General features: G+C 39.7%; 2 protein-coding genes across 16 annotated transcripts in view; both read right to left on the bottom strand.

Moving 5' to 3' along the window:
- LOC137176048 (pleckstrin homology domain-containing family A member 5-like) overlaps positions 1 to 26,869 on the bottom strand; it is a 239,317-nt gene that overhangs the window by 204,379 nt on the left and 8,069 nt on the right. The window contains exon 4 of one of the 15 annotated variants that reach the window (XM_067582094.1): positions 24,526 to 26,869. This exon is cut by the window's right edge and continues 2,641 nt beyond it. The exons of the other annotated variants lie outside the window; for them this stretch is intronic. The gene's annotated coding sequence lies outside the window, so the exon portion shown is untranslated. Of the gene's footprint in view, positions 1 to 24,525 lie in introns of those variants that run through there. 15 annotated transcript variants of the gene reach the window in all.
- Positions 19,283 to 22,160, bottom strand: LOC137175963 (nuclear factor 7, ovary-like). The gene has a single exon (XM_067581909.1). The coding sequence runs from the start codon at positions 20,833 to 20,835 to the stop codon at positions 19,420 to 19,422; it is 1,416 nt and encodes a 471-aa protein (XP_067438010.1). The 5' UTR covers positions 20,836 to 22,160; the 3' UTR covers positions 19,283 to 19,419.

Genomic DNA, 26,869 nt, shown 5'->3' with positions numbered 1-26,869 from the left:
TAAATCAGCCAGGGAGTTTCTGAATACGGTTCATCTGTGCAGAGATGAGATATGACAGGATTTGAAATGCTCTGTCATAGATTATGAATGGATTAGTGTGTCTCACACGTGCAGTAGTGAATATTATGGCAAGAGTCGTGACGGGCAGATTTATCTGTTCAGGTGCTTTTAGTGCAGAGTTCTGTATTTTGATCAGGTGGCAGCAGGGTGCATCTCTGTTGCCACAGTTACCAGCTACACCTGATCCCTCTAACAACCTGTATCATCCACCACCAATGTCCACCTACTGCACTGTCATCATGTAGCTAAACAGAGCAGCTAGCTCATAAGTAGAGGAGACGGTTACCAGTATGAAGCAATGAATAAACTGGAAAGGCTTAAACAGTAGCTGGGACATTTACACACAGGCCTGTGTTAGAGGCAGCCCCTCCAGGTGCTTTCACTTTGCCGTTTTCTTCAATCAATGTTGAGTTATCAACACTTCATGCATTTTTTTCACAGCAAAAAATGATGCTTTTAATGTGAAAAATCTTCAGGAAGTGTTCAGTTTCATTAATAGTACCTTAACAATGAATCACAAATGGCAAAGAGGACGTGAGTGTAAATTATTTAATGAAAATCAGCATTTGTGTTGAAAAAGAAACAGAGCAGCAGATCATGTGATCATGACATCACTCTGCAGTCGCACTGATGGAATTAGTGCTGTGGGGAAACTGTCCTCCGCCCAGAGACTACACATGGAAATGAGCTTTAAAGGCCCCATGAAATGAAAAATACATTTTTTTAAATCCCCTGTCTCTGTGTTAATTGTTCATTTATATGCCAAATATATGTCAAAAAATCAGAAAAAGAGTATTTTACATCATAATCCCTGTCTTGTCTCTTCCTGTAAAACAGTTTCAAATGTTTAATGACTCATCCTGCTCTTAGGGGCATTTACAAAAGTTCATCCAATCAAATGTGACTTTGGGCAAGTAGCAGCCACAGCGGTCATATAAAACCACACTTCATAGCAGCTAATGGAGCAATATGGAGACAGAAAGGAAGAGATGTCTGTTTGGACATCGGTGGGCAAAAACTTTGTTTTAATTTCCAAAACAATGTGGCTGCTGAGGAAAATCCAAGTCCAATCATGGTCTAATTCCTTCATCTCTCCCTCTTCCTCCTCCTGGTCTAACAACAGGTGAGGAGGTGTGTGTGTGTGTCTCTCTGCAGCTCTGTATAGCACTAAACTCTAAGCCCTTCCCACCTTTTAGCGGTCCAATCAAATGCAAAGGATTTGATGTAAACCCTCTTGTAACTGTACATTCTGTTTCACCGGGTAATACGGCACAGTACAGAAGCTAAAGATGCTCTAACCTCTGTTTCATGGGGCCTTTAAGTTATATCTGGTCACAGAAAATCACAATTTCTCTACATCATTCCTCCATGAATGCAGCTGTGTGTTTGTCCACAGGAAACGAGCTGGCACCACCGGGCCAAAACATGACTAATTGAACTTGTGAACATTTCCTTCTTGAAACATCCTTGTCACTCTATGGCAGGTACTGTCTATCCAATAAAGCAGAAACAGCATTAACATAATGTGAGTGTGTGAATGGGCAGTAATGGAGGTTGGACTTCTGACTGCTGAGCCCAGAGGAAGAGCACCGGCCCGACACTGCACCGCTAACTTCATCCGATTTATGGCTTTAGTCTGTGACAGGGGAACACTCTGCAGTGGGGAACACAATGCTCCATAACACTGTCTCCACATCATCCACTTAGGGTGTGTGTGAAAAGTAAGCTTTGTGGTGTGTGTGTGCTTGTATTCAGAGAGTCAAACTGGAGGCCAGAGGAAAAACTTCTATTCCAATGAGCTGCTGCTGAACCTGAACAAAAAAAATACCCAACTTTTTGTATTTTCACATGCTGCCATCTCCTGCTTTTAAATTCATAATCATAAACCAAGCATAAGCCTCCTATTGACTCCAGAGGAGCAGGCTCACCTCGAAAATCCTATTCATGTTATCCATTTGTTTGTTTTGCACACACACACACATGCATTTGCGCGCACACACACACACACACACACAATGAAGAGGGGATTGGTGGGCTTGAGCTCAGCTCTCCAAACCCAGATTGAGAACATTAGCGTAGTGAGAGAGCCCTGGCAGCTGCCAGCGTGGATTGAGAGAATTTCATAAGCTTGGCACAGCACAGCCCAGATTCCCTCGATCATTGTAATCCTGGGCAGCCTCAGTAGTAGATTACCTTTTCATCCTGCCTGCAGCCTGATGGAGAGAAGAGAGCAGGCAGTGGGCCATCTCCGAGGCACTTGGGGAGCTGTGCATTAGCCTGCTAGCACTGATCCATGATTTTGGTTGTTAAGAAAGAAGAAAGAAAATATAAAAATATAAAAGGGAAGAAACTCCCCAGCAGAAATGGAGTATTAGGGCCATTGTAGGAAAATATAACTCTAAAGATGAAATATTAAGAAAGGAAAAGTCAATTTCATATAATTGTCTGTAATTTTATGAGTAAATTTTATGCACAATACTTGTTATATTTTGTAAATGTAACAAAATGTCATATTATGATTAGAGGGGTAAACTAGCCTACATTGCCTGCTTTCCATACATGCATCACTGTTTCCTAAAAAATAAATTATCATATTTAACTTTATCTCAAATTATGACTTTATGGTATTATTGTGACTTGTAACATTGTAACTTTATCTCAAATTATGACTTTTTTGTAAAAATGAATGTAAAACATAAAAGTATTTTGAAATTTCAACTTTATTATCTGATGATTTTCTTATAAAATTACAACTTTAACTCATAATACCGCAACTTTCTCATGAAAATATGACTAATAATATGAAATATCTCTTGAAAGTAAAATTTTGTATTAACTTATATCTTTCTTAAAAAAAAAAATAAAGACGTTGTCTTGTAAAACTGCAACATTATCTAATATGACTTCATTATTTTGACTTTTTTGTATAATTACATCTTTAATCTCATGATTTCATTCTAATAAACTATAACTTTATAACTTTTTCTCACATTATGACATTTTCTTATAAAGCTACAACTGCATTTCATGACTTTATCTCCTAAAATTTTGACTATTCATAACTTCTTTCTTTAAAAATTACAACTTCTCATAATATGACTTTTTATAGGAAATTACAACTTCATTCTGATAATATTGTGACTTTCTTATAAAATTGAAACTTCATTCTCATAATGACTCTTATAACTTTCTTTTATTACTTACATTTTATCAAAATATAGCTGTATATTTTATTACAACTATTTCCCCAAAACTTATCACTTACTGTCATAATGTCATAATGTTTTTCTTGTAAAATTACAACTTTATTTTCATAATGACTTTTATGATTTACAACTACATATTATGTCTTTAATCTGGAAATCCCACATTTTTTCTCCCTGCTGTGGCCTTTTTACTGCACTGTATGAATCAACCTGGAGGTCCGAGCTGTAGCCTGAGCCCCAGTGATTAGTTGTGAGCATCCAGGTCTTTCTGCTCCTAGCCATAAACTTTATCTAATCCGCCTGACACAAGCCGAGTGCCGGCAGCGCCCAGTGTTTTATTCCTTTTCTTAACTCCCTCCATCTATCTAAGTGAGGAAGCTGGAGAGAGCGAGCGTGAGCAGATGGCAGAGGAAGCACAGCCACGGCTAACGCAGCAGAAAAGTCCACCTTTCTCTCCAGCCAGCAGGCATTAATCACACTTTGCCTCGCACTGACTTGTACCACTACCAATCAGCCTCCATGTGAGAGCATAGCGGCGCGCTGTAACGCACCACAGGGTGCTAAAGACAGAGAGACGATGGAGGGAAGGGAGAGCCAGATGGGACATCTGAGAATTACTGCAAGCAAGTCTGAAAGAATTTGCTCATCAATATGTGTGTGTGTGTGTTTAGGAAAGGAGGTGAGGTGTTTGACACACTTGACTACTGGTCAACTTCATGAGCTTTGTTAACATCTGCTGGTATTTGGCACTAGTAAACACATATGCAAACACTAAATCATGTATGTGTGTAGATTTGTAGCAATATTTGTCCCTGACAGTTCATCTTCCTAAACATTTCTGCACTAAGATGCTGTTGAACTCACCACTTTACCTTAAGTGGTTTTTTTCCAAGTCAGACTCATCACCCCAACATTTTAAGATCATTTTCATATTGTTTTACAGCCTCAAAAGTCAAAAATCTACACAAATCAGAGCAAATTCAGATCTCTTTGCTGTTGCAAATGGAAACAAAACAGCATCATAGATGCCAAGTTCACTCCTAACAGCTGCAAAAGTAGAATATTTTAACTGTGTAATATATTCATTTATACAACGTGAACCTTTCACTATGAAACAATCCCTTAAAATAGCCTTAATAAAACCTAATTTTACACTTGAAAACATGCCAAACACATAATATGGAAATTAAGGTTTAAAAGGAACCGCAGCCCTTGATAACACCTTAATTTTAAAAATTAAGTAGATTTGGGAAAGTAGAGTAGAGTGATTCTTTGTTTCACTCTTTCTGTTTCGTATTCATTTGAATTCCAAATCAATTATTAATTGAAGGTCTTACTGAGGTAAGGATTTTTATTTGTGTTGAGATGTGAAATAATTTCAGGTGTTAACTGATAGATTTGTATACAGCATTCAGATATTTAATAGATTTACCCAGATTTTGTGTTAAATTAATGAATAAATTACTGGATTATACTATAAACATAATGGGTATCCCTTAATATCTATCTTGTAAGGTGCTTACATTTTAAATTAAAGTGCAAATCCAGCTTAATTAAATGATAAATCAACACACTTTAATATATTGTTGGGTTGTTAATGGATATTTTTCCTCAACAGTTTAAGGTTTAAGATGTAAAAAGCCGTATAACCCTTTAAATCTACCAGTTAGGATGGAAACCATTCCGAAATTTTAATTGAAAAATAATAATGTCCTTTTAAAGTATAAATTAAGGGGAAAAAAATCATTCATTTAGTCATTATCTCCTTAACATTTCATTAAAATATCCCAATTATATCATTATCAATCAAATTCATATATAAGGCTAGACAACATAAACTCATTAAAGAGTTGCAGACATGCACAAATATAAAAGGATCCCAACAAAGAAGAAAAAAAAACCCTGTTACATTTATTTATTTGACTCTGTTATGATTTCTAACCCTAATATTGCGCAGGACACACACACACACACACACACACACACACACACACAAACACACACACACACACATACACAAAGAAGATTTTCTATTGCTTCATCCCTCCAAACACAGACAATACGGCTCTTGCATAAGCTCGCCAGTGAAGCAGCCAGTTGGTTGAATCGGTACATTTTCTCACTAACGTTACGTCGGGGCTCACACGCAAACTCCTGCTGTCACACTGGCTGGTTAGGACAATCAGACCTGTAGACACATGACTGTGACAGCATCAGTACGGTACTTAACACTGCTAAGACTGCTGACTCTTCATCATCCACACACCCATATATTAATCCAAATGCTGTTATTACTGCCAGGGTGAGTATGGCTTGCTGTGAGGGATATCTGGAGGAAGTGTGTGTGCATGTGTGTGTGTGTGTGTGTGTATTTGTTCCTTGGCAGGTTAACTGGGCAGGGCTTGATCAGCAGAAATCACTTTGACTGTCTGCCTACAGGTATGTGCAAGTTTCTTTTTTAGACCGTGAAACACAAAGAACAAAGAGCCAATATGAGAATCCTGTCTTCTAATAAAGTGTTTATTATTGATTTGCTTTGTTAAATATATTTTGGGAGGAATAATTCCTGCTTGGATTATGTTATTATACAATAAACAGTGAGAATTTCTTATACTGCATGTATGGTTGGCGTACAAAGAACATGACATGCGGAGACCGGAGTTTGTGTCATTTGTTCCATGTGTTGACAGGTTTAGGCGACTAAAACACTTAAGGTTAAGTTTAGTGAAAGATTGTGGTTTAGTTAAATTAGAAAGAGTGAAGAGTCTCATTCTATAAATTACTGTTGACTTTTTTCATATTTTAGTACATGGAATAGAATATTATATCAATGCAGTATATGTAAGATGTTAATATTTGACATCTTGGTTCTTAACCCATCACTCCCCACAAGGAAACACCACAACTGTGTGAAGGGTTAAGTACACCACCAGCTAGTGTTGGATATATGTTGCAGTGAGAAGAGTATGACAAGAGTACAGCAGCAAACTCAAATGAACTGCCTGCAGTAGCTCACAGACTTTGCTTCATTAAACTAATACTAGCACCTTTCCCTGTTGCTTTGAGCTAAATACTAATCTCAGAGTGCTAATATTTGCTAATTAGCATGAATGTAGATAGAATGAATGTTGCTAATTAGTGCTGAGCACAATGGTCATTAATTAATTTTGCAGGTATTTGGAATTTGATCATTTATAATTCATTCTATGGGGACAATGAATGTACCAAATTTCATGACAACCAACTGACCAACTGATTGACGCCATCCGTAGAGCCACGCCGCTAGCATAGCTAACAATGCTAACTATGCTCAAGTTACCATGAGTGGATACTGTAGCGATAATAGTATTAAAAAAATATGTTGAGAGTGAATGTTGCAGACACATTGTGTGAAAAAACATTATATTGTTAAATTTTAATGTTAATTAATTTAATTTAATTTATAATGTTAAAAAAACATTATAAATGTAATCCGCCAGCATTACATTTCCAACAAAACAGAACAAAATTTAACCTATGTTGGTTGTGAATGTAATTTTTGGAAGACAAGGTTGCAGACAAGGAATGGACAGTAACTATGTTTAGGCAGCATTTGAATACAAGGACACTATCTCCACTATCCGGGGAGCATAAATGCTCTCTGTGAATTTTGAAAGTTCTTATAAACAAGTGGAAATGTTTAACCTTTCATCTAATCCTATAGTGGCACCAGTAGAAAGGTCAGGGTGCCGCTATAATCAATAGGAATAATACTCTCAGAACCAAAATCTACACTTAATTGAACAGCCAGTAGCCGATTCAGCTTTTCCTCTACTGTATGTTAGGGTGGTACAATCCCACTCATGCAGACAGATTCTTTCTTCAGCTCACCTGCAAGGATGTTAGATCTGAACACATCCCACCAGTGTCTGCGATGTCAGGAAGGCAGCATATTCCACAAAAAACTGATTATCCTGCTCATGAAGCGACTGATTCATATGCCACACGAGGCTCCACGTTTGATTCTCCTCCTGGATGGCAGAAGGAGGCTACACCGTAAATATACAAGCTATTTTTCTTTCAGTGCTGGCTTTTCCCCAACAGTGTTTGGGTAAATGTGTCAACCCTGTTCTGCTTGTCTGCCCTTCTGTGGGCTCATAGAAGCAGACAAGCCCCAAGACTCATTCCCTCGCTAACACGCTACGTCTCAGACACACAGCCGGAGACTAACTGCCTGAATACACCCCGACTTCACACGACGTGTCAGCACGCACATCAGAAAAATTACACAAATCATTTCTGAGGTGAGGGATTGTTTTGAACTTCTCAAGTGTATAGTTATTTTTAGCTTGCTATTTGAAGATGAAACATACATATGAAAAACATCTCTTAAACTGTAAATATACATTATGCACTGATGTGTGCGTGAATGGATTATCCTGTTAGGAGGCCCAGGGCAAAAATTAGGTTTCAAGAGCTCTTCATGATCTCCACTCTTATCTGCCGATTAAATCTCGCCATTTCATGTGCACATTAAAATGTTTAACCTCATTAAACCTCTTTAACACTGACATTCTTCCTCTGGAGACCATGATTATCCATATCAAATTTCATGGAAAGCTGGCCATCTCTTTTTAATATCTTGTGTGCTAACGTTGTTCTGATAGTGGAACTAGAGGAAAGCACACAGTGTCCAAAATGAAAAAGGTTCATCCTCTGGGGAGCCTGGATGTGCTCAGGAAATTACATGACAATCTGCTGCATAGATTTTTTTTGTACATAAGAAAATTTAGGACCTCATGGAGGCACTAAAGGTATAATCAATGGATCACCAAAATCATTAGGGTTTATCCTTTGAAGACCATGATGATCCAAATGTCAGCCTGGTCAGTAGTTGTCAACATATCCTGATTTTGAATGGATGATCGTATAGAGAGATGGACCCATCTATAGACTCCACAGCCAATCATCATTATATGTATTTCTTGAATAAATACAGACTAAGATTATTCAGTGTGATTGCTCAATTTCTCAACTCCTCAATTCTCAAGGGTATTTGTCCATACTAAGTTCCAATCCTACCATCACTCTCTTTTTTCCCCAATTTAAAATCTGTATACCTCACTATGTAGAACTCATAGGGATCATTTTTATCTAAGGTAACAAACAGTTTCTGAGGCACTAAAAACTAATTTATCAGCCCACTGTGACTGACAGAATACTTATAGAGGAAACTGTGAATTTTATAATGACATTGAATAAACTGTATCAACTCTGTATCAACTCTGTCATGACCAGATTGGTCACGACAGAGTTGATACCCAATTGGCTAATTTGGTCAGATACAGATCCAGTGTTTGAACTCATGTTCTTGAGTTAAAACCCAGGGGTCCAAACTTGAAAGAATGGGAGGACGCAGTATTCTCAGTTTGCTATTGTTGTAAAAGCATTTCCTGCTGACATCACCAACACTTTCAACATTGTTGACCATGAGATGTGGTCAACAAATGCACCTGTTATCCTCACTGTGATGTACATTTACGGTACAACCAAATCGAATATCATACATGATGCACACATACACGCATCTCTTCATTTTCATCTACTTATACTTTACTTTTATTGAGGTGTACAACATCTATACAATTATTAATTGTATCTTAAGTTTGAAGCACTACAGACATCAGTACCACTGGTAATGGCTTGCCAAGGTAAAATTGTTCTCGCAGGGATGACTGACCCTAATCCTGAAAAAGTCCAAATTAATTTTTAATTATGGCTATTTTGATAAACTGATCACATATTCAAAATCTGGTCACTTTCTTAAAAATAAAAAATGTAAAAATGACATTTATTTATTTATGCATTGGTCAAGCCAAAAAAACACCACTAAGAACATCCTTTAAGTTGAATAAAAGCATATCAGCGCCTGACACCTACTTGCACCACTCTTCCACACACACACACACCCTGGGGCAGTATTGTCATATCAGGATTTAAAGTTTCAAACTGTGATGTGTTGGAAAAAGTGCAGCAGGTTATACAGTCGATATGTGTATTCAGCCTGTGGGCTCAGAAGTGTTTGAGAACACTGGATAACGTGAGAGAAACTGTTAGAGGATGTTTAGAATCACAAAGTCAAGAGAAAAAAGTTTAGTGAGGACAAAGAGCCTGCCAAGGTTACAGGCTGCACAACAGGGTGAGAATGAGTATGCTGCATTTCAAAACAGCAAAGGGGGAAAAAAATGGACTACATTTCCAGACCAAAACAAGCCGCGGGGGGGGGGGGGCTGTGAAGGAAACAGATGAGAGTGTTTCCTGTGACCCCTCTGAGCTCACTTCCTGAAGAAGATCACTTAGGAGGGTCTGTAAATCATTAAAGACACACACACACATACACCCCCAAATCACACAGGCTGTGTAAATGTATTGCTACTCATAGTTTTTTGGGATAATGAGTTCCCATATTGAGCTATTTACTACATAAAGATGATACCTAATAGTACAGCGGTATCAGTGGTAGGGAATAGTGCCGAAATGATTAGACAATTAATCCCTTGGTTCGTTATCAGCAAATTTATTGACAACAACTTTGTGTTTGGAAGGGGACACCAGATACTTCTGTTACACAAAACAAGATTTTTTTTTTTTCAGATTTTCTGGACGATTTTCACCTTTTCAGGCCTTTAAAAATCCTTCAAATGAAGGAACATCACTCTTGGTTGACCTGTACAAAACACATGTAGCTCTATAAGCTTGTTGACTACTTCACCCTGGTAACTGAATGGTTACTGCACACGCCACACAACTGTGTTGACCCTGGTTCAGTTCCAGCCAGCGACATTTGCTGCATGTCATACCCATCTCCCCTTATTTCCTGTCTGTCTCTTCCCTGCTCACTGTCCAATAAAGGCAAAAACTGCCAAAAAAAATAAATAAGAAAAGCTTGGTGACTACTTACAGAGCTAGTTGGGAGAATACTATAACAGCTAACACACAAGCCAGCCAGGAACATGCTAGTGTTTGACAGTCACAATAACTCTCCAAGTGTCTTTCTATTTTCTCTGTGCTGGGCTGTTTACACCCTTGGCATTTTGTTTCAGGGATTGTACATCATGTCATTCAATAAAGAGTTACGGAGGAGGGAAAAAAGCTCCGTGAACCAGCGTAAGCTCAGATGCTAATAGGACAATAAGTTCACACAGTTTATTCAAGAGACACACAGTATTTGTACTATCGACTTCTGTCTTATAACTGTCTGCAAACCATGTCTCTGTTTTTTGGAGCAGTTTATGCTCCAACAGAGGAGGCTGAGTTAAAGGGGGGGGTGGAACATAGCTCCATTTTGGACTCTGGCTCTGTTCCCTCAAAGGTCACTACTGTCAAGACAGCGTGCCATTAGTCAACAATGCAAATGTGAGAGTTCACAATAAGTTGAACTCAATGTGACAAATTAGTGTGGAACGACTTCATCCCTGAGAGCAAATCCACTGATCACTGTGACTCCACTGACATGATGAGATTTTGACCTAACCTGGGATGATGTCATACATACATTACTTCATTGTACTGGTCACAAGCCTTAAAGGTTGCTGTAGAGGGAAGATTTGCCAGTTTGATCCCAGTATAAATCTGTCTGGGTTACCACCAGTGAGGTGGGGTGTGGAAAGGTCTGGACATTTAGGCAGGGAGGGTCCAATGAAAAGATGCTATTGGTTGCATAATGGGAGTAAAGGGGAGGATGTCTCGACCTCTGCTGCTTTCCATAGAGTCTAAAAAACAGTTTTCACAACTGATAAGTGAGAACAACAAATGAAAATGTGTTCTCTATATTCTTGACACACTGATACATTTCTACATGTGTCGAGTCTGTAGTAGAAAAGTAAATCTTGGACAACAGCAGCGAACAAACAGACAGAGTCCATGCTGAATGAGAGGATAATCCTCGGCTGAGGACACACTCTGTGAGACATTTGTCCTAACACTTATTACTAGGTGACGAAACGGTTTCATCTTTGAGTGTCTGGTGGAGAACACAGAGCAGCACAGAGCTGAGAGATGCAGATCTGAACGTCCACACAGACCTCCTCTCCTCCCTCATGCTGCAGCATTTCAAAATCCATTTCCCACAGAAAGTTCTTATCAGGCAATTAGAAAAAAAAAACCCAGAAAATCTTCCAACTGGGGAAAAGAGCACTGATAAGAAAATATATATATATATATATCAGAACTTTAATCTTTCAGCTTTCTGTTTGCTTCATCTTTATCTGTTCGTCCAGCCCTACACTCGTCCCCTGCTGGCCTTTTGTTCTCCCTCGTGTCTGCCTTTGTGTATGTTATGATGACCTCCAGTCTGGAACCAGTCTGATGGTAGTGGACATCCATGCAAATGTAAAGGGCTGGGAATTAGGACATCCAGGTGAGGGTATAGGCACAAACATACCCCATAATCCCATACTGCATACTTAAACCACTGCAGGATCCTAGGAAAGGTCATTCAAAGTCATCTCTCTCTATTATCAGCGGACTGTGAGGCCTGATTTAGGCTGCTTCAACTGGGATTATTCATTTCTGTCTGCTGCAGGCCTATTTATTAACTGCCACTGAGAGCAAATTAGTCAGTTCCCTTTAAGATTTCCACATTGATTTGTAGCAGCAGCAAGGTCAAGTCATCTATTTGTCCTGATGCTTCCCTGCTGATCAGTAAAGCTCTAACAGGGTAAGGACTAATTATTATGCTTTTTTTAAAAACAGCCTACGCACAGTCCTTTACTGGTTTGCCTGGTGATGAAAACATGTCTGTACACCTGGCTAAGCATTTATGTACGTACATCACTGTGAGGAGATTTTTATTACAATCTCAGGCTAATACTCTGAGATTTCCATCTCTGCAATTTCTGCCTCAACCACGATAAAATGGAAGTGAATGGAAATGACTTTGTGTTGTTAAGGGAAAGGCTGCAACTAACAATTATTTTATGATGAATCCGCCAATTATTTTCCCAATTAATTGGTTAATTTGTTATCTACAAAATATCAGTTAATAATAAAAATGCCCATTACATAACCATTGAAACATTCAAATAGCTTGAAATTGTTTGACCAACAGTCCCGAACCCAACAATATTCAGTTTACAATTAAATAAAACAATATTATCTTAGATTTTAGAATTCTTGAAAAAGCTAATATTTGGTTTTTTTGCTTGGCAAATGACAAATAATTAAGCAATTATTTCTAATTTGACTAAAGTTCTCGGCAATTAGTTGTCTACTCTACAAATCAATTAATTGATTGATCATTACAGCACTAATTTTTACATTTTGGAGGCTGGAACCAATACATGTCATCTTTGCTTAAAAAAAAAATGTATTAAATTGTTGCTAATTAATGTTCTGTTAATTTTCAGTTCTAGTTAACAGCACTGAGAAATGACTTTTGCAAAAGTCAACAGCAATTTGTATTTCCAGACACAGTGTCTCAATACACTGGATAAGTTAGACTTTGCTGGACACTAACACTGGACAGACACGGTGATGATGCTGATGCATATACAAGCTTTCAAAGCTGAAAGCATCAAGCATTATATTTGCATTAAAATGTATGAAACTACAGAACTGAGTCAATGTTTTGGACATTTTTACCATTTAACATATTTGTCATTTTACTTTCCTGGCTGACAATATAACTTAAGTCTAGAGCTGCAATGATTAGTCAACCAAAAAATAAGAGCAAAAGAGCATAACAACAGTCTCAACCCACATTTAATTGCTCATCTCTGTGGATGTGTGTGTCCTCCATTGGACACACACAAACACACACACACACACACACACACACACACACACACACACACACACACACACACACACACACACACACACACACACACACACACACACACACCCCTTCTGAATCAGTAAGAGGTTGAGACAGAGAGGTCAGGATGACCAGTGTGCAGAAAGCTTTCTTATTGCTCCACCTGAAATTATATTGTCATGCTGCAGTAAATGGAAGAGGAGGATGACATACTGTATGAGTGTTTGTGGAAAAGCACTGAAGATTTAAGATAAGCCAGAGAAAGAAACAAAAAACAGCTCAAAAAGGCTTTTACAGCTTGGATTTTAAGATCATTGTTTACACATTTCCTTTGGCTTTAAAGAAATGAATTTTGGGTGAGCTTATAAAAAAAATATGATCAATTTCTTGGGAAAAAAACCTAAATGTCTGCCAAATCTGACTAATCTAGTCTACCATAATGTTGTTTTGCCAAGCAAAGAGAAAAAGCTATCTATCTATGGGATCACTAAGTAGAATTCTGCTGTCTCTGAGCTTCATTGTGTGGCACTACCAACAAAATCTTCATAATATGATAAGTTAGCTTTGGAAACTTTTGACCTTGATATGGTTTTGAGTGTTGCTGCAGGCCAGGCTATCAGCAATTTAACCGAGTGGTCTCTGGGACTCAGAGTCAAGTGAAGTGGTGTACCCTCAGGAAGTAGGAAACTAGAAGCACTTAAAAGCTTCATCCTTAATCCAAATGTCAACAGAGTCAGTCGACCTCACAAGCCCACAACACTCAACCTGAGACTGAACTACTTTCTCAAATGGCGCAAGAGCTCAGAATGAGTGTTAATCGACAAAAGTGTTATCCTGTTAACCTTTTGTTTGACACTGAAAATGACCAATGAAAAGCTGTTGATCTTGGCTGATGTTTTGGAGTGGGCACATCTGAAACAATGCTACCAGGAAACTAGACCCATATAAAACTAGTTCTGAAGCCTCGGTACAATAAGTTATTTGTCTCAAAGTGGAGGCTACCCAGGAACTGCTACAACAGATTTGAGAAAACTCAAATGTGTCAAGTCTGTTTCCTGTTACACTGATAAAAACAATGCACCCACATCATTTGTAAGTGGGCACCCTTTAGATTGAAACTGCAGATAGCCAATGTGAGTGGAATCTTTGGAATCTGGAGCCTCACAACAGCTAGCCAGATTGCATGGTGCTTTGTGAGAATACCAATAAAATGAAACCAAGAGTCTAGGGCCATGCTAGCATCTCTGTGAGGCTGTACTTGTCATCATGGCAACATGCTAACAATGACAATGTTAACATCCCACTTTGTATGTGATTTTTTCACAAATAACATACTGATGTTTAGCAGATATAATGTTCTATATGGTCACTATCTTAGTTTAGCATGTATGTTAGCAGGTCAACATTTGCTAATTATCACTGAGCACAAATTATAGCTGAGGCTGATGAGAATGTCAGTTTTTTAGGTATTTGGTCATAAACCAAAGTATTAGACAAATTGAAATTTTGACTTGATGATGAAAAGTCAGAGAATCTCCAAAGTTATTACAATTCATCCTGAATGGGGACATTAATGTGTGTACCACATGTCAGCCACATGGTGTTATGTATAAAATTTCAAGGCAATCCATCACATATTTGTCATGAAATTTCATTCTGGACCAAAGTGGTGGACTGACCGACTGACATCCCCATCCCTGAAGCCAAAATACTATCTGTGTTCAACACCTGGAATGAAGACAAGATTTATTCAATTCATTTGAATGGTATTTGAATTTTCTGGGTGTGTGGGAAAACTTCTGAGATGTTAAATGTTGTCTGAATACAAGTAATCATACAAGCTTTTTTTACTACTTTTCTAAACTGCAGTCTAGTATTGGAAAACATATGAATTAAATAACTATCTGATCAGAGAATAAGCAGGTTATTAATCTGACCAGACACTCAGTGGAAGCTTTTGCTACTTGACTGTCCAGTCCTACATATAAGGCAAGCAGCTGTCCTCTGAAAGATGGGGACATGGAGACAGAGTCAGAGTTCTACTGCCATCTCAGCACCTAATAGGCCAAAATGTCTGTTGATCCGCGAGTGATTTGATCAAACTCAGTCTGAAGCCTGCGCTCTCTCTCAGAGCCACATTGGAATGTGTTTCTCCATCACCGAGCAGCAGACACCGGCTCAATTGGATCAATCCAGCCGGTCAAGGTTCCTCTATTCTCAAACAGCCAAAAGTTTGTCCATAAAAACTTTCTTGTTGACCATCAATAAAAGATCTTTTAGGAATACATTCTTCATTTCTTTTAAAGAAACTGTGTTCCTGAAGCTGATTGTGAGTAAGTGCTAATGTAGTTTGTGTGTAAAATCACACAATCACTCACATGTAGTTCAAGTATTGTAGTAAAAGTAGTGGTTTGGTGCCTCTGACTGATATATCATTTTATATGACATCATTAGATTATTAATAGTGAAGCATCAGTGTTAGAGCAGCATATTACTGTTGTAGCTGCTGGAGGTGGAGCTAGTTTGAACTACTTTATATACAGTTAGACCATAAATCATCATAGAACAGCTGTCAGCAGGTGTCCTGACTCCTTGAAGTAACATAACGTGTTTTTTCCTTTTTTACTGTTAGTGAAAGTTCATATATAACCTTGGAAATAGTAGTTTTACAAAATAATCGTGACTCTCTGCCTACTTATTAGCTTTGTCCAGGGTTTTCAACTGCATCTCATGGTCTTCATCAATGGATAGTTTGCTCAAACTGCAACAAGCTAGACCTTGAGTTGAGATTACTTTGTCAAATCATTTACTTTTAACAGTTTTAACATTTTTTAACAGTGCAAAGACAAGCTGTTCTGATGGGAACTGCAATGTTCACATAGTTGCCTGCATATGTGTGCATGTGGAGGATTAAAAAAAAAAAAAAAGATATCCACTAGGCAGCATATGAGACCCATATCATCCAAGGCCAATAGCTTCCTTTTGAATTTCAAATTTAATGCAATGTAAACATAACTAAACATGGGAGAGTATGTTGATGAGAGCAGATGAAGAAGGGCCAACAAGCTGTATTTCTCTTTATAACCTTCCGTCATTATTGTTGGCCTTTGTTCAGAGTCTACTGCTGACCTTACTTCACCTTCCCCATTGTTCATGTCGCTTAATTGATTCTGGCCATTGTGTTGCATCCATTTCTGAGTGAAGCTCCAAAGGAACACAAGACACATGGGGTAGCCATCATGCGTACTTGGACATGTAGATAAAAGCAAGTATATAAGTGCTTTCACTCTTAGTCTTTGGTTGAAACTTTTAAGTGTTCCATCAGTCACTAGGCTTGCAGAGTTTTCTCAACCATGTGATCATATTTAGGATCAGGGTCCTAAATGGGGGGTGGCTGATGGTAACTGTGCCCTGATTTCAGTTTGAGCTTTAGTGAAGCATCACAGCGTAGATTCACCCAGCAATCCAATCCCTCTGGGTACCAGCGGCCTACATGCACATATCTGGACGCCTCCGATCAACTGAGCCGGAATAACAGGAAAGTCATTTTCAGAGTGCCAGGTTAAATGGGGTCGGTGGTGTCTTTGGGGCTCCATGACGTGCTCTGCTTCTGGGGATGGCCGAGTCTGCTCATGTATTGAGGTCAGAAGCTTGATTAGGTGTCAGACTGTCAGCAGAGACGGAGTGAGAGGCATGCAGAGTCACCCACACATGCAACAAAGAAGTGAGCTACGAAACAAGTTTCATTCTGAAATAAGATATCCATATTGGGAAAAGAAAAACAAACAAAAAGCAATGCCTTCACTTGCAAAACAGCAAGGCACTGAGAGAGCACAAACCTCCGCCAACGCTGAACAATTCTCCAATTTACTGTTCCACTCGAACACATCATTCCTGTGGCTTCACTTTGAAGTTGAATTGATTTTTTGACTTTACAAACACCCCTTTAGGAATTAGAATCAAGCCTCTATCTCCATTAGTTTCACAGCTATGGCTTGATCAATAATTGTTTAATGGTGGAAATCCCAGACCTGGATCACCACCAAAATCTAATTGACTTTTCTTTAGCTCAAGGCTAATCAGCCTAGTAAATTTATTGGTGATGCACTTTTTGAGATATCCTGCTGTCAGACACACAGATTAACTAGTTGACATGCATTAAACTATACCTTCCTGAAAACAATAACTGCTGACACACAAGGAAACTGTTGATGCTTATATACTATATCTGTAAGAAAAGAAATTGTCGAATTTTACTGGTAAGAGTACTGGTAAACAAAATGGGTAATTAGCTTTTCTCATGTGAAATCAGATGACATGGCTGCAAAAAAGTCACTGTTCATATACTGTGCATGTAACAAAACAAGTATGTTTTCATATTTCAATTGTAGACCAGTGGTGGAAGAAGTAATTAGATCCCTTACTTATGATCAAGTCATTTGAAAGTATCATCATCATGTGTACTTAAGTATCGAGTACTCATTATGCAGCAGAACTGCCCCACTCAGTGATATATATATATATATCTATATATTATGATATCATTATTACAGATGCATCACTGTTTAAGTAGCATTTTAGTATTGTAGCTGTTTGAGGTGGAGCTCCGATAAATCTAGTGGCAGACAAGTATCAAATAGCAAGTGCACATTCTCAAGAAAGGTATACGGATGCCAAAACTGCCCTTTAGTACTTGAGTTTATGAACTTAGTTGCACTGCAACCATGGATCTGTTGAGAGAGCTGGATATGGAACAGTTGGTCGGCCTTTCTGCCAATGTGTCCCAGTGGCCAACTGTAGTGCTGCAATAAACAACTCCCCTGCAGCACAAACACCATTGTCCCATAGACCACAACTATGAAAAAGACATCTGTAGAACTGAGACTGCATTATACTGCAAACAAGGTCAATTATTACTCTTCGTATTATGTACATTTTAACCATGAAGGTTTAATATTTGTAAATCTTTCCCAGAGCCTAGAAAATCTATTTTTATCTGCAGAGCATCAAGTAAGTGTTTGGAATGAGCAGGGAGGAAACTGATGCACATGTGCTGTGGGCTGAACAACATAAAGCCAACTGGGTGAGAGAACTGCTTTGACTTAATGAGCAGGGAAAGCAATTTTCATTCAATTGAATGGGCAACATTTTGGAACATGGTATCAAGTCAGTTTTATTTAAACAACCCTGTATATCCCAAATCACCTTTGCCCTAAGTGGCTTGACAATCTGTACCAGACACCCTCTAACCTTAGACCAATTCTTATAATACATCCATGGCATCAGCTCTTCAGAACACATCATATACCATCACATTTGCCTCTAGATTAGCCACATTTCTACTCCACTACATTTATTTGACAGCTTTAGTTACTTTTCAGATAAAGATTTGACACAATGGATAATATAACAAGCTTTTAAAATACAACACATTGTTAAAGATGAAACCAGTGGTTTCCAACCTTTTTGGCTTTTGACGTCTTACAAAAAGCAGTGTGTAGTCGGGGTCACATTTCACATGTCTATGAGTTGTTAACAGCTCCACCAAATAGTGATTTTTCCCTCTAAACTTCTCACATGCTTTCATTTCAATAAATGTTCAAATGATCCAATATTTCAGCAAAAAGTCCAAAAGCTGTAAACAGATTTGTGTATCAGAACTTTTTTTTTTTCTTCTTTCCTCTCCCATTAATCATCTCACGACCCCTCGGATTTATCTGATGACCCTTTGGGGGGGGCCCGACCCCTAACCGCTAGGTTGGGAACGACTCCAGCAGCTACAACAGTAACATGCTGCTCTAACACTGATGCTTCAGTATTAATAATCTAATGATGTCATATATAATAATATATCAGTCAGAGGGACCAAACCACTACTTTTACTGCAATACTTTAAATACATCAAGCTCATAATACTTAAGTACTTTTGCTGTAGTAGGATTTTTCATGCATTGCAGGACTTTTACTTGTAATGGAGTATTTTTACATTGATGTATTGCCACTCTTCCTTAAGCAAAGGATCTGAGTACTTCTTCCACCACTGGTGGCACTTTACTATAACTGACTGTTTCTACGCAGAACGCATTTCAGACGCATTTTTGAATCATCCTTCTCACCCACGTCTGACAGAACAGCTACACTTCTATTTTAATCAACACAGCTGTCTACACTGGCTGCACAACGGCTCATGTGTCACTCACGCTATACATCTGTAAATGCAACACTTCAAGTCTATTTTCTTTCATTTTTTTGCGCTTAACTACAGTAGTTGTGTGTTGGGCTACTGTGCCTGAACGCATCCTGTGTAGACACTAACAGAGCATTCAGCACTCTGCTGCTGCTCTGCTAACATGCTGCTCACACTAATCCTCCTGTGTAGAAACGGTGTTGGACCTTCAGTGGTAATACTTTCAGTGGGAGTTCATTAACAGAGTTAATGTATGGGAACAGCGTGTTAGTGAAAGTGTGTGTGAAGGTGTGTATGTGTGTGTTAGTATCAGAATCAGAGAATGACAACAGTCCTTTATCCCAGTCCAGATGCACTCTGATCCTCTGGAATGTCCTCTTCACTGGGAGATCAGTGTCAGAGTCTGTGTCTGACATAGAGCATGCTCTGTATTTACCATTGTAGAATCGTATTCTCCAAAGTCCAGATGGGACATTTTCCTTCCTCTGGACAGACCCTGCCAGCACACCCAGCTCCCAGTACTCATTGTCCCCAACCTCAATAACCCAGCTGTGAGTCCCTGAGTTGAAACCTTTTGAGCCCAGGACATAGCTGAGGTGCGTAATCCTTTCTGGGGTTTCAGGAAGCTGCTGTCTCTGCCCCCATCTCACACTGCTCAGATCATCAGACAGGATCAGTTCCGAACCAGCAGTGTTTGGGTCCAGAATCACAGGAGTGTAGGAGACCATCTCCTTCATGTTGTTCCAGATGTTGAAGGTCAGGTTGCCCAGGTGTTTCGCTTCGTCTATCAGAGCTCCTGAGAGCAGCTGTGGATCATGGTGCAGGGAGCGCAGCTGGACTCTTTCCACTGCAGCCTTGTAGTTCTGCAAGAAGGAGACGTCTGCAGCTCTCAGCTCTTCCTCTGTGGCTCTGACTGTGTGTGAAAGAGCTGCTATCTCTCTGCTCAGAGCCTCTATCTTTTCCTTCACAATCTGACTCTTCTGCTCCTCTTCCTTCCGGAGAGCAGCTATCCTGGCTTCCTCTTCCCCTTTTAGAAACTGGTGAAGCTTCTTAAACTCCTTTTTAATCTGCCTCTCTGTTTGTTGAGTCTGGACCTTAATGTGTTGTGCTGTTAGGTCACAGTTTCCTTTTACTTGACTTAGGAACTTCAGTTTCTCCTGCAAGGGCTTGAGAGATTCTTTGAGTTTTCCCCTGTGATCCTTTGCAGCTTCATCAATAGGTCTGAATCTGTGGCCGGTGTGTTTTTCTGAATCTCGACAGACAACGCACACCGCCTGCTGATGGTTCAGACAGAAAAGCTTGAGTTTTTCAAAGTGGAGGCTGCAGAGAGCCTCCGAAGCTCTCCGATCTCTCTCCACTAAGAAGGCCTCACACAGATTCTTTAACACCAAGTTAGAAGGCGGGTCGCTCCTCGATGATCTCCTTTTACAAATTAGACACTCGTTGATTCGTTTCTCCTTCCACCAGCTCTGCAGGCAGCTTTTACAGAAGCTGTGGCTGCATGACAGGAGAACAGGATCTTTGAAAATGTCCTGGCAGACCGGACACGAGAGGTCTCTCTCAATAAAATAAGATGCAGAATCCATGAGTGGAAGTGATCACACAGCAGGCAGACAGCAGTGAGTCAGCGCAGAATGGTTTCAGCTCCTCCTCCAAAACATTTCCTGGAAGTTAGTTTCACTTTGAGCAGTGTTTTTTTTTCCTCTCTTGACCAATGTTTAGTGCTGAACTGGCAGCATTCCAAGTATTTCAATATTCCCAGAACTCCCTCCTGTAGCAATCCTCTCTTAGCAGGAGCACAAAAGTTGTTTTTTCTGACAGTGAGTCGTCTTTCTCACACTGTGTGTCTCTCCTCTCAGTGAGGAAGCCTAACAGACTGTGTTTCCTGGTTTGTCTGGTGAGTCAGAGAGTGGGTGGAGCTGCTGTCGTGCTATTGCCTTAAATGCTCCTCCTTTCAGTGAGGTACTTAAAATCATAAGAGGTGTGTACTCTTTCCCTGCACATACAGTCCGATGCATACAACCTCCTGAACATGCTGGAGCTGTTAGATGCATACTTTGTATAAAATCACATCTGGGCTACAAGTCATAACTTGTTCTTCCAATCAAACTGAATGAAAGCTATAATCTTACACTGTGTGAACACTGTTCTGCAGCTACTGACAGTAAGTTTGCTATTATCTACCAATGCTAGAATATGCATCATTACACATTACATCGTATAATCTTATACAAATACACCTACACACCAACCTTTCATTATGTTTAGACAGGGTTTAGACAGACAGACCTGTTCATCCGCTGCCTTATTCTTGACAAGACAACAGTAATATAAAATGATCTTCTATGGGTTGCTAAAGGAACTTTAACATCCATATTCCCATTAATGAGCAACAAAACACTGTGACCAATTATTTACATGTCTGACATCTTTGATTATAGCTGTGTCACATTCTTCAAAGGACACGACCTACAAAGGTGTGTCCTTTATACACCGCAGAGGCTGAACCGGGCGTTGTTAAAATGAGACGGTCTGGTCTACAGAGGGTTTCCAGCTGCGTCACTAGCTGTTCCCGCCCTTACTCTTGCGTCACGAAGGGCAGATCCTGTCACTTAGCAACATTGACAGCTGCAGTTGACAATCAGAGCTAGAAATGGAGCCAGAAACCAAACCAAAACCTCCGCCATTGCTGCTGCCGGTTGGTGCAAAATGCATTCTGGGATAGTTTTCAGCCCTGAAGGATCCATCCGTTGGATCCTCTGAATTCGAGCAAAGAAGGCTGCATTTGAAGAGGCCTTTGATATGGGACAGCCTTGGTTGCACTGCTGTGACACATTCGGTCTACAAATGCAGCCTTCGAAGAATTTGGCCCCTGAAATGAGACACAAGCTCATGTCTGTTCCAACTGGTAGCTTTTTCTGATTACTACTACTTACTACTTGTTCCCACAGTGGCCCAGTTTGCCCTCAGGGATCATTCCAGCCTCCGATAATATCTTCAGTATTTGCAGTCCTCCTATAAATTAGCCTTTGCACAAAACACGTAGCACGAGCTCCGTTCTGAGCAAGATCCTAACACACGAGCACAACCACAAACTGTCTGAGGACAAAGTTCACATGAGGAGGTGAAAAAACATCCATTCCAAACACCTTAATGCAGTGTTGGAGTATAGCATGATGTGCAGATTTGCATGTGTGTGTGTGTGTGTTTAGATTGGACAGGAAACTATTCATGTGCTGATCTGCCCCACCCAGCCAACGACCCACTTAGGAACTCTTTGTCCCAAAAAGCTCTGCAAGAGATATCGCAGAGTTAGTAATAAGTCACACACACACGCTTAGTCACACTCGCACACACCTTTGCTGTCACAGTGTTGTCGGCGCTGCTTGTTAAAGATGGAAACACCTGCAGAACGTGTGACATGTCCTCTTTACCTCTCTTCTCCCTCTCTCTCCCCTCTGCTTTGTAATTCTCTTCATTTCCTCTCATCCTATCTGTCTCTCCATCTTATGATCTCTTCACCACAAGAGGATTGCTCTAACCGCTGGCTTGTAGATATACACCCACACCCACACACACCCACACACACACACACGCCTTTGTGTTGTAGTGATAACCACTCAGTCTCACATGCAGTCCAGGGGACTCAGAGTTCAGCCTTCGGTCTGAGAAGCTGGACTGACGCAGCTTTATAGAAACCCACACACATATATGATCACACTGAGCTGGACTGGACACTTCTTTTTATAGCTTCAATAATCATATACATGGGTTACTTGCATACATTTATCTTGATTTATTAAATTATTCATTATAATGAAATCATTTGCCGTGCCTTCCATACATCCAAAAAAAAAAAAAAAGGATTAGAGATGCTGCATTAATTTCTGCATATTAATATTCTAAAAATTACTTTTAGTATCATTGCTACGAAACTGAGACTCTGATGGATTTACAGTGCTGTGCAAAAGTTTTAAGCACTTTAGATGTTTAGATTCTTATCCGTAATAGAAAAACATCAGGGAGGCGTCTGATCTGTCTGTCTGCAGCATGACAACGAGCCCAAACATCCAGCCAGAGTCATAAAGAACTATCTTCATCAACAAGAAGAAGAAGTCCTGCAACAGATGGTTTGGTCCCCACAGAGCCCTGATCAACATCACGGAGTCAGTGTGGGATTAACATGAAGAGACAGAAGCAGCTGAGACGCTGAAATCCACAGAAGAACTGTGGCAACTTCTCCAAGATGCAGGAACAACCGACTTGCCGAGTACCTGAAACACTGTGTGCAGGTGAACCGAGGAGAACTGCTGCTGTTTTAAAGGCAAAACTGCTCACAGCAAATATTGATTTACTTTCAGTTTCTTCAATTTATGGCACATTTTTTGAGAGCATCCTCACTTTACTTCTAGTGCCTATAACTTTTGCACAGTGCTGTCACATCCTTAACCACAAAGCACTGTGTATAAAACAGAATAAGCAAAACATCTGAAAACCAAAATAAAATATATGTTCTTGTCTTAGAAACACATCTTTCACTTCCTTATTTTTGAGTGATGGTCAGTTGTAGTGTCTCTTTTATTAGAATAGTAAAATTACACCCTGTCACCTGTAAATCTAAACATACATTTCATGATTTTTCTTCCAAAATCATGCAATTTTTTTCCAGCCCTGAGAAATATCTGCAGAGAAATGTTCCACCTATCAGTGGTTAGGACAGTCTGTGTGTGTTTGCAGCATCATGAAGCTTCATTTAGCTGTGGGCATATGGTAACAATTACAGGCAATTCAGATGTAGAAATGATAAAGTGAGGCGGACAAATCCCCCCAATGACACTCAGAGGAAATTACACTCTTATACCTGTTAGGGGTATGCTCGAATACAAATATGTTATTCGGCAAAGCACAAATAGTGGGTTTTTTACGAATATTTGTTTCATACAAATATTTTAAAATTATTTGTTTTCAGGAAGATAAAAAAAACATGTTAAATACCAGCACACAGGTCAGTTACATCACTATCTCAGTGTCTCTCCTCTGCTCCGCTGTTACGTCTATCAGCAGGTCTCAACGAGGGGAGTCACATCCACCTGCTACATGACGCACATTTCCTAATTTGGACATCAGTCCCGGAGTTGGAGGTGTTCCTCAGAGATAAAGCTGAACTACTGACAAAAATGAAGTACTCCCAAGGGAACACTTCATGAACGCTTATTGTAACACTTTAATTTTCTAAAATTAAAAGTGTAATAAAAACAAAAACAGGATTTTTAAACCGCTTTCCACTTTTATTTGAATACAAATAATTTTGCTGCCTCAACAAATACAGATACAAATACAAATACTAGGCCCTCTGCACATCCCTAATACCTGTACATGTGTGTAGCTGTAACAATTGCAAAATGATAACAGAAGAAATTGGAGTGCTAATCAAGACAGGTATATTGGATGGCACAGTGTAATAGATGACTGACATAAACACTCATTGGGCTGCCTGGTCTTTGCTCCTGATATTCAAACTGGAAAAAACACTTCAGCTGTTTCTATTTAACCGCTAACTATTGGTGGGCAATGATGGGAACCAACGTTTTAGTTAATCCAGTGAATTAAATACCTGAGAAGCGCCATATAAATTGATGCAAAAATGATGTAAATCCAGTATTACCATGAAGGAGTCCTCCCCCCAACATGACCTAATACAACCAAATATATTAACAGATTGTTAGATAATAGAGATAAGCTGCCTTAGTAGACGCAGTATGAGAAAATCTGTCGGTTGACAAACTTCTAGCATCTCACGGTGTATATACTGTATAAAACCAAACCCCGGGCTGAGAGTCAACTTATCATCTAAACACTTGCTAAAGTTCACTGATTGCCCTGATAAACATGATACGGCTGCTTGGCTTCCAGTGGATGTGTTCCAGACTTACTGCACATTCTGTTTAAATTCAAACCGATACATACCGACACACACACACACACACAGCACGCAAAAGCTGAGGACAACAAACAAAGGAAGTATAGCCAACTGCTCCTCAAACCAGACACATCCATTATTCTCTTCATTCTGTCCTTGCCTGCTCTCAAAACCTGTTCCGTGATCATAAATCTGTCCCTGCATGCTGCTGGCCTCGCCCATTCATTTGTATAGTCCTCAGCGCTGACGTGCAAGTGTACAAATGTAAGTACACACATACTGTACACAGGTATACATATGTGACCTCTTTAGAGCTTTGCTGTCACTTTGCACACACACAAACAAGTGATTCATATCCTATAAAAAGATGTTTTATTTTCATTGCGTCCTACTTTCATCCACAATTTTATGACTATTTTGCCCTTTAATCAATCTTATATTCAAAATAAAGCAACAGTGTTTCTTACTTGTATTACTTACAAGAAATGTTGGTAGAGCTGCAACGATTGGTCAATTAATCAATCAGTTGTCAACTATTTTGATAATTAGGCGTTTGGAGTCATTTTTTACAGAAACAAATAACAAACTTCCACACATACACACACACTGAGGTGACTTTTACTGCTTCAGAGCTTTATTGTCTTGCTGAGCGTCGTTGACTTTTACACAGTGAGTCAGAATCAGCTGCTGCTGCTGCTGCAGTGGATGCACAAAGTTGTGTGTTTCTGGTGGGCGGGGAGCATAGAGGCTATGTTCATGTTACTCTGTTTATTTTGTGGCGTTCCCAAATGCACCGAGTGGCTGCCAAGCTAAACCAAAGACACACACACACACACACACACACACACACACACACACACACATAGAAGAAAGAGACATGTCCACACACTGAAAATGGGAGAAAGAAACAGGCACAGGCCACTACCCCCCTCCTCTCTGTGTCAGTACCAGGTTACATTCTCCATCCACTCTCTGATTCTCTTTCATTTCATTCCTCCACCCTCTTCTATTCATTTTTTATTCATCTCCCTGTGTGTGTGTGTGTGTGTGTGTGTGTGTGTTAGCAGAGAGCTGGAGTGTCATGAGGCGTCGCAGCTCTTTGAAAATCTCTCTTGCTCTTTCATCTCTATGTGCGTCAGGCTCAATGACAACTGCATAATCCAGACCCTGTCTGTTAACTGTGCCACTGCAGGGTCAGAAGTCAGCTGCATGTCACAGTCAGTAAAGTCAAGATTCCAAACCAGCCAGGGTGCCAGTTTGCACCTCTTGAACTCTCTCATTCCTTTTTTTTGGGTCTCTTCTTCAGCAACACTTAATAACTTTGCAGCGACACTTAATAACAGAGAAATCCAGCTGAAAAGAGGATACAGAGAGCAATTTATACACTACAAGAGCAGGACAGGGACCAGCAGACACAACCTAAAACCAGCTTGCCTCCCATCAAAAGAGCATTTTCACAACATCTAGGCTTTGCTTTGAACAGAGCAATGTAGGTACTGCAGGATGAGTAGACTTTGTTCTATTCATATACAAGAGAAATATAAAATGTTGTAATCTCACAACTTGATCACACAGACAGATTCAACAGTTACTCTGTTTGTTGCCTCTCAGAGTCTGGACTGGGTTCAGAGCTGCTGGTCCGGCTGACAGTGAAGCTGAGAGATGGACACATTACTTTTGTGGTGGACTTCAAACAGGTG

This window comes from Thunnus thynnus, chromosome 23, assembly GCF_963924715.1.
Source record: "Thunnus thynnus chromosome 23, fThuThy2.1, whole genome shotgun sequence".
Classification (NCBI taxonomy): domain Eukaryota; kingdom Metazoa; phylum Chordata; class Actinopteri; order Scombriformes; family Scombridae; genus Thunnus; species Thunnus thynnus.
Note: the sequence above shows the minus strand (reverse complement) of the source record. Positions and strands in the feature narration are given on the sequence as shown.

Coding starts and splice junctions, on each gene's coding strand:
- LOC137175963 (XM_067581909.1), bottom strand. CDS start 20,835: ATGGATTCTGCATCTTATTTTATTGAGAGAGACCTCTCGTGTCCGGTC.